The 15,207-nt window shown below is 51.3% G+C and overlaps 1 protein-coding gene and 1 long non-coding RNA gene across 9 annotated transcripts in view; one reads left to right on the top strand and one right to left on the bottom strand.

The window, feature by feature from the left end:
- Arhgap27 (Rho GTPase activating protein 27) overlaps positions 1–15,207 on the top strand; it is a 32,599-nt gene that overhangs the window by 1,792 nt on the left and 15,600 nt on the right. For 3 of the 8 annotated variants that reach the window (XM_087572371.1, XM_087572367.1, NM_198759.2), the window contains 1 exon segment: positions 802–1,473. In XM_087572371.1, the coding sequence (XP_087428497.1) occupies positions 820–1,473 (654 nt within the window). In that variant the 5' untranslated portion in view covers positions 802–819. 8 annotated transcript variants of the gene reach the window in all.
- On the bottom strand, positions 627–3,289 carry LOC134480883 (uncharacterized). The gene is made up of 2 exons (XR_015632150.1): positions 2,985–3,289; positions 627–1,839 (listed from the first exon to the last, which is right to left on the bottom strand). It is a non-coding gene; the product is annotated as an uncharacterized LOC134480883 (long non-coding RNA).

Genomic DNA, 15,207 nt, shown 5'->3' with positions numbered 1-15,207 from the left:
ACCCCGACAGGAAGTCCTTGTAGGGAGGGATCCCCAGGCAGGTGAGAAAACCAGGAAGCCTCTTAAGCTGCCTGGGAGCTGGCATGCAGGGGCGGTGCTGGCCCTAATGGGCGGACCAGACTTCATGGTTCACGTGTGCGACAAAGCCACTGGGAAAGGGAAGAGAAACCCAGAGAACCGGTTCTCCAGCCTTAGCTGTCCAAGCCCCTACGTCAAAATCACCGGACTAAATAAGGCAGGGACACTTCTAAAGTAGAACAACTTGGGGGCTGCTCTAGAGCCTGTGCCCCCCACGCTAATCTCGCCCTCCCGGAGGGCAACCTCCTAAGGGGAGGGGACACTTAAGAGCTTTCCACGGATTCCCTTCAGGCAGGAGGCGTCAGGGTGGGGCGAGCCGGGGGAGGGGGGCAGAGTAGAGGCGGGAAAGGGGCCTTAATTCCCAATTCGCCAACCTGGAAAACGAGGCTCTGCCAACCTTCCGGCCAATGTGCTGTCTATCTTACAGTCACCGCCAAGTCTTTAAGCCAAGGTTTCCCCCAGAGTAAAGTTGGATTCCTATCACCCTTAAGTTCTCACCAAGGGACAGCATATCTCACAATCAACGACACGGAATGGAATCTTAAGAATGGGAGTTACGGAGATGATTTTATCCACGTCCCCATTTCAGAGAAGAAAAAACTGAAGCCGAATGCAGTGGGCGTCAGGAGCGGGACTCGAACCCTTGTCTTTGAGCCCGGAACTCGATGCTCTTCCCGGCTGCGCAGTCCTGACCTTGGCGGCTCCTTTTCTTGTTGCCTGCAGGAGAGCGCGGTGGCCGCGATGGCGGCGGACGTCGAGGGGGACGTGTACGTGCTGGTGGAGCACCCCTTCGAGTACACCGGCAAAGACGGGCGCCTTATCGCCATCCAACCCAATGAGCGTTACCGACTGCTGCGCCGCAGCACCGAGCACTGGTGGCACGTGCGGCGGGAGCCTGGGGGTCGCCCCTTCTACCTCCCGGCTCAGTACGTACGCGAGCTGCCGGCGCTCGGTGACCCTGTCCCGGCCCCGCAGCCTTCCGTACTGCAGCAGCGCCCCGCAGTCCCGGAGCCTCTGGCCTACGACTACCGCTTCGTGAGCACCCCGGTGGGTGCCGATGGGTCTTCTGCCGAGCCCCGGGGCCGTGCCAGCTCCCTGTGTGGCCCTGCACGACAACGCACCAGTGGCCAGCGCAACAGCCTGGCTCCGGGAGGGCCCGCCTGCCTGTACCTGCGGCCCGCAGCGCCGGTGCGACCCGCGCAGTCCCTGGATGACTTGGCGCGCGGCGGCACCGCGCCCCCTGCCGGCCTCCTCGGCAGCGCGGGCCACTTCAAGGCCTCCAGCGTGGCGGGCTCCTGGGTTTGTCCCCGGCCCCTGGCGCGTAGCGACTCGGAGAATGTCTACGAGGCTATCCCGGACTTGCGCTGTCCTCCGCGGGCGAAGAGCCCAAAACAGGTAGGTCGCCGCGAGCGACGGGGTGGGACGGAGGTCACAGTGGAGCAGAGCCTGGATGATTTTTCTTTAACTGAGGTCACTGGTCGTCCCTCCACCTCACTTAGCGTAAATATTCACGTTTTCATGCATAATGCAAATGAGCTTGATTACAGGGTGCTGCCCCAAAGCCTGCTGGGAGGTTAACTAACCTGTGACAAGTGCATGCGCCGAATAACATTCCTAAATATCTGTGGCTCTGTAAGGAACGGTTTGGAGAGGTGGACTCTCTTCTCTAGAAACTTAGGGTGGAGGTCGGGTCAGATGAGATGGTGGATGTGAAAGTCAGGCATCTGCTTCTCTTTGGTGCAGTTTCCAATATTTCAGTTCCTTCAACAAAAACAACAAAAATTCTTAATGGTTTTGTTTCAGGTTTAGTTATGGTGAAGTCTTTTCTCTTTCGGAATCCGATTGTGTTTATCTGAGACACTGGAAACGGAGCGCGTTTCTAACACTGATAGCCTCGGAATCCTCTTGCTCTGCCCTGTCCTCTTGAACTTTAGAGCCTTTTAGGGAGGGACAGCCTGCGGAAGGAGAGAGGATGCCTCCAAATGGTTGACATCTGCCACCCCACTGCTGCTGCATTATCCACAACTCACTTCCTCTCTCAGGCACTGAGTCCCGGGTGCCTTCACCCAGGAGGTGCGACCCCATAAGCCCGCTACTTGGCCTTGCTTCTGCTAGGGCTCCTCTTTGCAGAATTCAGGTTTTAAGGCTACTGAAACCCGAATTCGACTCTGCTGGGTCATCTGCCAGCTGCTGACGAGCTCGGTGTCCTAGTAGGTAAATAATACCCAAGGAATAAAGTTGTCGTGAACCTTAAACGCAGTGAGGCGTGGAAGCACTTGGCAGGAACCGGTGCACGAAGAGTAACTGCGTTCCATTGGATGTTCGCTGCAGCCCTGAGCCTCTGCTCTCAGGTTTCCGCGACATCCCTCCCCCTTGTGGGCACTGCGGAGAACAACACTCCGCGGGCTTAAGTGTCTGCGGCAGATAGGTCGTCCTGATAACCCGCCCCCTAGCTAGTCAGGCGCCTGCGGTACATATGGCTAAACGTCCGCGCTCGCTCGGTTCCCTGGCGCCCTTGAGCAGACTCTGTTCCTCTAGAGAACTCCCCAGCCTTTCCAGATTGTGGGTCCTAATGTTGGGAATGTGTCTGCTGCCCCTACGAGCTTCTGACTGTGGGAATGGCCCCGGTGTGCTTGAATTCCCCAGTGTCTGGCCAAGGGCTTGCTCACACTGTCTTAAGAAGCGAGGAGCTGCAAACCCTTCACCCATGAACCAGGACTATGTAAGTCTATCCAAGGGCAGCTATCCGAGCTCTGGGACCAAAGAGAAAGAGACGCCCCCTCCCCATACCCACCCCGGCTGCCAGAATCTCTTTAGAAATGTTCCCAGTCCAGAAATCTGCCAGAGTTCCTGACCAATAGTACCTCCCCCATCCCTTCTCCCGCCCCCAGCAGGCTCCCAGTTACCAGTAGTTTGGAGACACCTTTGAAGGTGGACTGTCACAGACACAATAGCGAACCAGGAAGTCTGGCAGAGATCTAAATGCTGGACAGAGAGGCTGCTGCCTGTCTCTAATTAACTTGTTGGCTCCAAAAGTGCCCGGCTTCTTCTGGTCCTATTTGTTTGCTTCTAAGTATAACAATGGCGCATTCTCTGCTATGGCTCTCTCGGACACTCTGTCCCCCGCAAACAGCAAATTTCCCTTGGTAAGGAAATTTCACCCTTGCCCTTCCTTGTCCCAGGCATCATGGGAAGGAATTTCCTGAAAAGTGATCCTGGCCGTTTTCCAAGGAGTATAGGTGCACAGGCACGGGCACGCGCGCGCGCGCGCGCGCGCACACACACACACACACACACACACACACACACACACACACACACACTCGCCCTACTCAAACTCCAAATCCTACTCCCCACCCTCAAAGCACCTCATGACCTCAAGCCACAAACCCCCAAGCGTATTTGCTTCAACACTCCCCACCCCCACCCCCTCCCCCACCCTCACCCCCATGAGCCTTCAGACCTAGGGATGATGGTAGCACAATAGCTTGCCTAAGAGGTATAGACGCCCCTGCCACACATCGTTCAGGCTGTATGAGGCTATGGTGAGGGTGCCACAGAGCAAGGGCAGAGGAGAGATGTGAACAGGCCCTTATGGGGGTCTTATAGTTCTCTCTTAGCCCAGCATTTGTGCTAGCTGTGGTATCTGCTATCAGGCTGGGCTTTGTGGGAATTTGGACGTTATCCTGAAGCTACTGGAAAGCTCTTGGTAGGGAATGGAGTGGGTCTGAGAAGGACTGTTGGGCCCATTCCTAGCTTCCCATTCACACTGGTGGGCGGCCAGTGGTGCCGTTTACAGACGCCTTGGAGGCAGCATGAGGTGGGAGCAGATGGGGCACACCTGGATAAAGTCGTCCAAAAGAGGAAAAGAGGATCTCAAGAGGAAATGAAAGGACCCCAGAGGACCAACCGGGGGCCTGAAAGCCAAGTGACAAGGTGCACAAGCTCAAGTCAGACAAAAGCCACAGGACATTATCTGACACGGCCACCAGAAGGCTGGCTTGTCAAGCAAGGGATTGCAGAAGACAGAAGGTCAGGGGCTGAAGGGTGTGGGTGAAGACGGGCAGGCAGCTGGCAACCGTTTGGTAGAGAATGGAGAGAGAGGCTGTGGTCAGTTGGAGGGTGAACGACTTACATCATCCCAAAGTCTACGGCAGCGAATGGATGAGACCGGAGCCGGGAAAGGTTGAGGCAGGGGGAGGGATGATCAGATAGGATCCCTGGGAGAAGGGTGTGGCTGGAAACAGGAGCAAAGGTGTGGACCACGAGCTGTCACAGGGTGAAAGGGCACCTGCCTGCCACAGACCAGCTCTGGCCTTAGGGCAGGCCACTCAGCAGACAACCAGAGAAGAGTGAGCTTGTACCATATTTGGTTGTTTATGTTCACAGCTCATACAAGTAACCACACACTGTGAGCCTGGCATGCGTTGGTTATGGGGCTGAACACCGTGGACCGAGGTGACAGTCGTCAGGGCTAGCAATCCTACGTCCTCTCACTCAGAGGCCTGCACACACTGCTCAGGCTAGTCACTAGCAGCTCGGAAGGCAACATAGGATGCCCTTGTGCCCTGAAACCAAACAGGATCACAGAGGAAGTGAGTTCAGATCGGACCAGGAATTCTGACTCCAAACCTCACCCTTGCCACCAAGTTTAGTCTCAGCAAGGTGGCCTTCAGAGGTGGCCAGCCTTGTCCCTTTGGGCAAGTGGGAGCAGAAGATGAGCAAAACACTCTCTCCTGAGCACACTGCCCAGCCTGAGACGGTCCAGCCCTCACCACCTTCATCTAGGGCATGGGGTGGGGGTGGAGGATTAGCTAGTCATTGCTCCTGACAGAATTAGGGCCACGCAGGAGGCCAAGCAGCAAAGTGGCCTCTGAGGCCCTGACTGTAATCCCAGCTACTCCGGAGGCCGAGGCAGGTAGAACCAATTTTCAAGGGCACCTTGGGCTATAGAGTCAGTTAAAGGCCAGCCTGGTCCACATAGTGAAACTCTCCAAATAATGAGTAAAAAGAGAGCTGGGGTGTACAGTTCACGCCTAAAATGTTTCACTGGGTTCAGTCCCCAACATTGCCCTTCCCCTGTGGCCTCTGGCCTCCCTAGCTAGTAGATTTCGGGGTGTGGTCAAAACGACTGCCCTAACCTTTGAGGTAGGAAGGCCCAGGGAACAGATGGTCTAGGGCCCGCCCCTGCCGCCTGGGCATTGGCCACTGGCAGGACAGGTTCCAGGCCTCGCTGGAACTTATGCAAACAGCCCCAGAGGCATTGCTTCTGAGCTCAGACCTGGACTGGAAGGAGCCCCCCTGAGCCCTCGTTTCTCCCACCGCATCTGCCAGGGAACTGTAAGTGATACCTCCCGGGGAACTGAGAGTCTAGGGGTGGGGATTGGGAGGAGAAGGGACTTGCCTCCCTCGCAGACTCCCCACCTGGTCCCTCCCTGTCCTGTACACTTCCTTGAACGAATGTCTCAGGGACAGACTCAGCCAAGCATGTACTCTGAAAAGCTAGGTATCAGGAAAAGCGGGGAGCAGAGGCCAAGCTGAGGAGATCCAATGACCCCCCCCCCCCCAGCTTCAGCAACAGATCCCTAACTTGAGCAGACCTCACCTGGTTGCTTCATACCAATCGGGTCCACCCCCTGACCCACCCCGCTGACCCACCCTGCAGCCCCAGGACCTGCCCTTAGGGTCTGGTTTTTAAGGGAGAGCAGGAAGAGCAGGAAGAGCAGGTCCTTCCATCCCCCCCCCCCTCCCCACCAACCTTCTTTATCTCACCTACCTGGGCTCCTACTCACTGCCCTCACCCCTGCAAGCTGGGTGGCCACCCTGCGTTCCTTAGACCCTAGGGGGCTGAGACCTTTCTCACTCTTGGTCTCTGTTTCCTATCATCCAACCTTAAAGCTGGATCTCCTCCGTCTTCCATTTATCTGAACCCTGGACTCTTTTTTTTTCCCCTGCCCTCTGCTCAGGAGTGGGAGGAGACAGTCTTGAATACGACTGTCCGCTGGTCCTGGTCCGGTGGTTAGCGCTAGGTCTTGAAACACAAGAAAGCCCCGTGGTCATGGTAACTGGGGTCTGGAATGTACTCCAGGCTCTGTGCCAGAATAGGGTCTGGGGCGATGAGCAAGGCCACATTGGTTGGTCAATGTCTGGAGAAGCAGAACAGCTAGGCCCGTGGCTGTGGGGCACGAGAATGCTTGGTTAAATTAGGGAAGCTGCAGTTTCTAAATTGAGGAAGGACTGTGGTGTTGAGGGGATTTACAGATCACCCTCACTGCCTTCCCGCCCAGTTCATCTGCAGGCTCCTGGGGGTCCCTCTCCTGCAACCTTCCTGACTGGAGACTGGAGGTCTCCTGTCTAAACCTGGGACACAGAGGAGGAGCAGGGGCTGCCTCGAGGGGCAGCCCCCCCCCCCCGTAGGAACATTGCCCAGGCTGTTTGACTGTGTGAATTCTCTACGCTCCCTTGTGAAACAGGTTGACTTCTTTTTAAATGTTGGGGGGTAAATTGCAGGCTCTTTCTGGGGTCTTCTCCATGATCTGTTCTCCAGGCTTCCTTGTGGGAGTTTACCACCAGGCAAACGCTGGGGCTCTCTCCCGTTCAGTCAAAAGTGGTGAGTGCTATGCTGGGCACCATAAAGTCAGAGACATCAAAGCAGATAGCTTATTGTCCCGGAGGCCAGATAGGCCAACAAATGTACCCTTAGGAGATGGGGACCAAACATGTCCCCAAGGTGCCCCAGAAGGCACTTTGAAAGCTCTCTCTCTTCAGGGATGAGCAGAAAATATTTCAGAAGAAAGTAATGTCACAGATAGTCAGTCCTAAAGGACTCTAGTTTCCTCCCACAGAAACTTCCAGACCAGGGCACTTTCCTACAGAAACTCTCTCTGCCATTTCAATATTTTTACAAGTTCCCTAGTTAATTTTGGCTATTTGACATTTCATTAGGAAAGCATTCGTTTTCCCTACGTTTGTAAGATTTCCACTTCAGAAATTTAGTATGAGCTGGGGGTGATGGCACACACCTGTGATGCCAGTATTTGGGACCAGAAGCGGGAGAATCATGAGTTCGAAGCCACCTGGGACAACTTACCAAGAACTCATCTCAGAAACAAAAGTAAGCCGGGCCCATGGCTCGCCTTTTACCATTCCCTCTGCTCATGTTTCACTTCCCAGCTGATTCTCTCTGCCTGACTTTACTGTGTCTGGAGTTTATTGCCAAGTTTTGCATTTCTTGGTTGCCCTTGTGGTCTTCCCCCAGTGATCCGGTAGTAACTGGCTTCCCTTCTGTCATATTTTCCATTTCATTACCAGTTTCCGCCTCTGTCCTTGCATCCCAAGCGAATGAGAATTCCGGGTCCCGTCCGATGCTTATAGAACTGCTAGGCTCGGTCCCTGTATGGTTTTTCATTTCCTTTGCTTTCTTTCGCTGGAGAGCTGTCTCCTCTGACTCCGTCCATCCCCTTTATTCATGTCACTTTGCATTTGTGCACTGGGGAGAATTTCTTCCGCTCGAACTTGAGCCTACAAGTTTGAATTTGGGGAGTACCGTCTTATACAATTTGACTCTAAGAGTTCTCCCTTTTTAGTTCAAATCGTAATTTCACTGACTGGCTCTTCCTTCGGCCAACAGTCTTAAAATTTTTTAATGGAAGTATGTGTGCAGAGTTTCTTTAAAAAGAGATTTTAATATGTATATGTGCAGTTAAAAACCCTCAGGGCTTGGGGATTTAGCTCAGTGGTAGAGCGCTTGCCTAGCAAGCACAAGGCCCTGGGTTCGGTCCCCAGCTCCGAAAAAAAAAGAAAAAAAAGAAAAACCCTCACAGGCCCCTCCCTGCTTCCTGGCCTGGCCTCTGTTGGCCACAAATCAACACCTTCATTCTTTATTGTTCTCCCAGTTTTATTACACAGACACAAACTTGTATGAAGAGGAATTGGGTAACTTCGTCCTCTGTGTCTCCTACACAGAGGAAGCTGGAGCCCTGCGTACAGTGTCATGTGTAGTGGTTTTCACCTTAAATACATATATAAATATGGATATCGGTGTTTTACCTGGGTGCATGTCTGTGCACAAGTGGACAGTGGCCAGGAAAGGGCTTTGGATTACATGGAACTGCAGTTGCAGACAACTGTGAGTTACTATCTGGGTGCTGGGAATTGAACCCAGGTCCTCTGGAAGAGCCCCCAACGCTCCCAACAGCCATCTCTCCAGCCCTGATATTTTGATTTTCAATTGGCACAGCAGTCATACATACTTGGAGCACAGAGTGAGATCCCATCGATGTATAAAACGTATAACGATCATAAAGTAAGCGTATCGATCATCATAGACACTCACATTCAAAGTCCTCTCTACTCGCTATTCTTTTTTTTTTTTTTTTTTTTGGTTCTTTTTTTCGGAGCTGGGGACCGAACCCAGGGCCTTGCGCTTCCTAGGTAAGCGCTCTACCACTGAGCTAAATCCCCAGCCCCAACTACTCGCTATTCTTAAATGTATAATTACTTGCTGTCCGGTGAAGGGACCCTTCAGTCCTCTGAAAGTTACTCCTCCAACTGACTAAGCTCCTAGATCCACCTACCATTCTTCTTCTGTCACCCCTGGGTGCACATCCTTCCCAAATTCTGGTAACCAGTACTTTCTGTTGTATTTCTTCAACGCCAACACTTTGGGCCCCACGTTTAAGTGAGATCACACGTTATTTGTTGTCCCATGACTGGTTTATTTTGCTTAACATAGTGTCCTCTAGTTACATTCATGCGGTTATACAGAATTCCACTCTATTGTGTGCCTTCTCTATCCATTCTCTGGTGGAGGACTAGGTTGATTCTGTATGTTGGTTCTTATGAATGGAGCTGCCATGATTGTGTGGCAATGCAGATTTCTCCTTAGCCCGCTGACTTCGATTCCTTCGGATGTGTGCCCATGGTGAGGTGGCTGCAAGCTCAGGAAGCTCTAATTCCAGCTTTTTGAGGAAGCCCCACGCTGATTTGCATACTGACCGTCCCTCTTACGCTCCCAGGCTGCAGGGGAATTCCACTTCCCCCATATCTCACTAGCGTTTGTTACTTCTTTTTTTTTTTTTTTTTTCTAGATTCTAAAATTTATGTGCACACGTGTGTGCCTGTGTGAGTTTACGTGTACCATGCATATGCAAAGGCCAGCTGAGGACAGAAGAGGGTGTTAGAGGCCCTGGAACTGGAGTTATAATATGCACTTGGTTGTGACCTGCTCCGTGTAGGTGAGACAAGAACTAAGCCTGGACCCCTGCAAAAGCAGGGCAGCTCTTCCCTGCTGAACCATCTCTCCAGCCACCATTTACTTCTAGTTTTACAAATTTTCTTTTCTTTTTTTAAAAAGATTAATTAATTAATTAATTAATTTATTTATTTATTATATGTAAGTACACTGTAGCTGTCTTCAGACACACCAGATCCCATTACAGACGGTTGTGAGCCACCATGTGGTTGCTGGGAATTGAACTCAGGACCTCTGGAAGAGCAGTCAGTGTTCTTAACCACTGAGCCATTTCTCCAGCCCACAAATTTTCTTTTTAACTCTTTTTTCACTGCTGGAGATCAAACCCTGTCTTATAGTGTATTTGTTCGTTTGTTTGTAAACACAGTATCATGTGCTTGTATCTGCTACAGTCTGGAGACTGAGGCAGGGGGATCATTTGAACCCAAGAACTCGAGACCGGTCTGAACAACCTAATAAGCCTTGGGCAGGTATGGTGCACACCTTTAATCCCAGCACTCTGAAGCAGAGGCAGTGGGTCTCTGAGTTTGAGGCCACATAATGAGGCCCTGTCCCCAAACAAAAGACCCTGTCTTAATTTAAAAAGAAAAGTTTTCCCTAATCACATGGACGTAAGCCCAACAGGTTAGTACCCATTTGCAGTCTGCACTTGAGAGACTGAAGCAGGAGGATTGAAAATTGAAGGGCAACGTGGGTAACTTAAGAAGACCCTGTTCAAAGATAAAGAATAAAAAGAGTTAGAATGTCGCTTAGCCCTTGCTTGGACTCCAAGAAGCCTTGGGCTTAAGACCAGGGGCCACAAAAAATAAAATAAAATATTGAGTGTATTGTTTATTTTGTGGCCCTTTATTACAGACTTGGCTAAACTGTTACAAATGTGCTCAGATTTTACGTGCACACACCGTGCCATGTGTCATCTACCATAGGAACATGTCTGAGAGATGCAGTGTAAGGTGATTTCATTGTCCTGTGGGTGTCACTGGGTGTGCTGGGCCAAGCCTAGATGGCAAACAGGTCAGTCACTTGGCATGACTTTCTGATGTGATCAAGGGCTGTGCTAAGCAGCAGACCAGGCTGACCTCGAACTCACAGAGATCCATGCGAGTGCTGGGATTAAAGGTGTGGCCTACCACGCCCAGGGGTAAGCAAGCATTGGAGGGAGGCTGCTGGCCGTCTCACAGTAAAGTCCCTGTTCTCAGTAGAAGGTGGGAAGGGCAGTTATGATAGAGTTCAAATGCATGTGTTGGGCACTGTGCTCTGCTGTGTGTCCTACCCAGCGGCCATCCTTTACATGGCTGCCGGTGCCGGATTTGTTTGCCACAGCATTACCAGGAGCTCTGACTACTGCACTGCACTGCCCCGTCCCGATGGCGCCAGTGTTACTCAGGAATAAGAGTGTGTCTGCTTAAAAGAAGTGAAAGAAAAATCCATGTCACTCCATAAAGATCTTACCCTTTCGTTAACATTGGTGGTTGTTAACCAAAACCTCCATTATGTACAACTCTCTCTCTCTCTCTCTCTCTCTCTCTCTCTCTCTCTCTCTCTGTGTGTGTGTGTGTGTGTGTACATTAAAATTTTGCGAGTTTTTCTTCTTTTTTTTCTCATCAAATTCTGCCTCAGTCTCTCCTGTGCCAAGATTAGAAGACATAAGAATGTAAAAACCATCGTGCCTTTTAAATTTGTTATTTTATTCATCATTTAATTATTGTTATTCTTTTTTAATATTATTTATGTATATGAGTACAGTGTAGCTGTCTTCAGATACACCAGAAGAGGGCATCAGATCCCATTACAGATGGTTGCAAGCCACCATGTGGTTGCTGGGAATTGAACTCAGGACCTCTGGAAGAGCAGTCAGTGCTCTTAACCACTGAGCCATCTCTCCAGCCCAATTATTGTTATTTTTGAGTCCCGTCATGTAGTTCAGGCTAGCCCTACACTTGTGGCAGCCCTCTGCCTCAGTCTCCGGAGTGCTATATGGCAGGAATGAACCATCAACCCTGGTTATCATTCAGTATTTATTTATTTTAATGGCTTTTTAAAAATTATTATTTTATCTTTGATCCTGGGGCTGGCAAGATGGCTCAGCAGTTGAGAGCACTAGCCGCTCTTGGAGGAAGGAAATCCAGGTTACTTCCCAGAAGAATAGAAGCCTGTAACTCTGGCTTCAGGGGGAGCTGGCGCCCTCTTCTGGCCTTGGTGGGCACTGCATGTTTGTGATACACATAAACTCAAGCAGGTATACACACATACACGTAAAATAAAAATAAATAAATATTTAAAATAAAAAGCCTTTTAATCCCTTGAGGGTTTGTCCCTGAGGTCAGAGTGAGAGGTAGTTTTCCACACATATCTTAATTTTCTATCTACATGACAGCTCCTTGTTCCGTGGCCTTTTACTGATGGGCTAGTCATCCTAGTGTATGTGCCCTCACCTCCCCCAACCCCATCCCCATCCATCTCCCAGCAACATGGCCAGCTCCAACCATGCTGGCCTCTGATAGCACTGGTTTGATTGTCTCTCCTGTCTCTTCCTAGCGGTTGATCGGTCAGTGGAGCAGATTTTGTGTGTCTCCCTTCAGCAGGCTTTGACTGAGCTGTAGGAGTCCCCTTGGCTGGGCTGACGGGCATTCCAGAGTGTGCAAGAAACGATGGCCTCTGCCTTTGGGTGTCAGGCTGGGCAGGCTTCTATGATCAAAGCTGGAGGTCTTCCAGCTCCTTGCTTTTTTTTTTTTTTTTTTTTTTTTTTTCCGGAGCTGGGGACCGAACCCAGGGCCTTGCGCTTCCTAGGCAAGCGCTCTACCACTGAGCTAAATCCCCAACCCCCCAGCTCCTTGCTTTACAGAGTAAACTGCACCCAGACTATGTATTTGGCTCCTAGGCACTAGAGGGCTGCTAGAGGTCCTGGCTGCCCCAGGGTCCTGAGGTGCCAGCCTTGCACACAGGCACAGCCTTTTATTGAGCCAGATCCTGCCAACCACCCGGCCTGGCCCTGCTTGAATGAGACAGAAGAAGAGCAAGACCTGGGTGTGTGCCAGCTACCTTGGTCGCAGGACCCCCAGCCCTGGACTGCATACTAAAGTGTTCATAAGAGATGGGGTTGGAGGAGCAAGAAGAGCAAGATGCTTCCAGATGAAAAACAATGACCGAGTTGAATGGTGGGAGCAGCGAGGGTGAAAGACAGTTTTAAAAGCTTTGATGGTGGCGAGGCATATAATCCCAGCACTCACAAGACAGAGGCAAGAGAACAGGGGTTGTCTTAGTCAGGGTTTCTATCTCTGTGGTGAAACACCATGACTAAAATTAGCATGGGGAGGAAAGGGTTTATTTGGCGAACACTTCCATATCGCTGTTCATCTTCAAGGGAAGTCAGGACAGGAACTCAAACTGGGCAGGAACTTGGAGGCAGGAGCTGATGCAGAAGCCATGGAGGGGTGCTGCTTGCTGGCTTGCTCCCCATGACTTGCTCAGCCTGCTTTCTTATAGAACCCAGGACCACCAGCCCAGGGATGGCCCCACCCACGATCATCTGGACCGGCCCCCATCAATCACCAATTAAGAAAATGCCCTTCAGATTTGCCTACAGCCTAATCTTTTGGAGGAATTTTTCTAATTGAGGCTCCCTCCTCCCAGATGACTTTAGCATGTGTCAAGTTGACTAAAACCACCCAGCACCATGAGTTTAAGGCCAATCGGGGCTATACAGTGAGTTTCAGGCTAGCCTGGTCTATAGAGAGACACTGTCATTAAATAAATAAATGCAAGCAAAAAGAGTTGCAGAAATGGGACCAAGGCTAAGTGAATGACTGAACCCAGCATCTCACACTTGGGAAGTGCTCACCACCGAGATATGCCCCAGCCCCATTCCCTCGTTTTTTTCCTTTCCTTCTTTTGCATGGGTATGCATAGTTATATTCTCACATATGTGGATGGCGTGTAGTTATATTCTCATGTATGTGGATGCACAGGTGTGTGCATGCAAGTGGAGACCCTAGGCTGATGTCCGGCACCTCCAAGCGGGGTCCCAGCTGTTTCTTTGTCAGATCTGGGGGAGGCCTGTCCCTGGCTCCCTTGCTGGGATTACAGGTGGACCACCACACCCACCCAGCTTTTACCTGGGGTCTGGAGATGTGAACCCCGGGTCCTCATGTTTGCATGGCGAATGCTTGGTTTACCTGCTGAGCCATCTCTCCAGCCCCCACTTTCTGTTTTGTTTTAAGGCAGGCCGGGTTAGGAACATAGCTCAGTGGTAGAGCCCTTGCCCAGCTTTAGAAACACTCATGTTCAATCCCAGAGCTTCAAACACAACCCAGAAAACTGTGGGTGTGACTCAGTCGTAGAATGCTTGCCAAGAGTGAATTAGGCCTTGGGTTTGATCTTCAGAACCCCATACGCTAAGTGCTAAGCATTTAGAAGGAAGGGAAGCATATGAATCTCTCTTTCTCTCTCTCTCTCTCTCAATCTCTCTCTCTCTCTCTCTCTCTCTGTTGTCTGTCTGTCTACTGTCTGTGTGTGTGTCTGTTTGTCTGTCTACTGTCTGTGTGTGTGTGTGCACGTGTCTCCCTGTGTGTCTCTCTATGTGTCTGTCAGTCAGAGTATCTATCTCTGTGTGTATGTGTGCATGTCTCTATATATCTGTCTGTCTCTGTGTGTATATGCACCCACATGTGTGTTTCTGTCTGTCTCTCTCTGTCACACACACACACACACACACACACACACACACACACACACACACACACGAGAAACCAAGTTTATAAAGCACCATCAGGAGGACCAGGGTGATTGAAAAAGAGGAGGGGATGAAGGTTGGAGGTGAGGCCTCCATAACCAGTGGAGACTTTGTAGGCCCAGGTTAGGGAAGCTGGCACGAAGAGGAAGCCCCTGTGCCCTGCAACGAAATGAGAGAAAAGAAGTCTGAGGGGAGGGGCTGGGGATTTAGCTCAGTGGTAGAGCGCTTACCTAGGAAGCGCAAGGCCCTGGGTTCGGTCCCCAGCTCCGGGGGGGAAAAAAAGAACCAAAAAAAAAAAAAAAAAGAAGAAGTCTGAGGGGAGTGTGGGTACAGGCAGCCCCTGGTCACACGTTCTTACTCTGCAGCTTGTCTCAAGACCACAGCCTCCACTGAGCAGCCCAGAAGTTCTTGACGGGCTCTGTGGGCCCTCTGCCAGCACTACCTCTAGTATGTGCCAGGAAGGAGCCACACCCAGATCTTGCCCACCCGGGAGGAGCAGGCCCAGCAGGCAGCTCCATGAGGTCATCCAGAGGCTGAGGCAGAGTTCAGTGCTTAGGGTGCCCAATCCGAAACCCAGAATCATAAAAGCAGAAACACACCCAGCTTTCTCCCCAGGGCCCTGTGGTTGTGGGAACCCAGTGGCCAGCTGTGCTTTCACAGAAACCAGCCCTGGGGGCGGGGAAGAGGACAGCCCCATGCTATATAGCTAAAGAAACTAGGGCCCAGAAATTCCAGCTAGTGCTCTCTGAGACAGAGCCTACCCAGACCCCCATGCCTCTGGATATATTCATTCTGTGTTTATCAAGATAATTCAGCCCCAAACCCATCCTGTTCAGGATTCTGCTAAAGTGGACACCTGCCTGGGCCTGGGACTGCACAACCACTCCAGAGAGCGGTGAAGTGCTCTATCTAGGACTCTGCTCCCAGATCGTCCCTGTACAGTAGTGAGCATGTAGCTCTCAGTGTGGACAGAAGGATACTTAGTCACTGGCCTGTAGAAGGTGTAGTAGGGGAGGGACCCACTGTGTGACAATGCTGAGATAAAAAACACATTCCTTCCTGCTGTGTCTCTACCCAGTCTGGGTGGCAAAGGGCAGGCAGGCTCAGAGAGTGGATGGAGGCCCGTTCCTGGCTGAGCATTTGA

The sequence above is a fragment of the Rattus norvegicus genome, chromosome 10 (assembly GCF_021556685.1).
Source record: "Rattus norvegicus strain SHRSP/BbbUtx chromosome 10, alternate assembly SHRSP_T2T, whole genome shotgun sequence".
NCBI classification, from domain to species: domain Eukaryota; kingdom Metazoa; phylum Chordata; class Mammalia; order Rodentia; family Muridae; genus Rattus; species Rattus norvegicus.
Note: the sequence above shows the minus strand (reverse complement) of the source record. Positions and strands in the feature narration are given on the sequence as shown.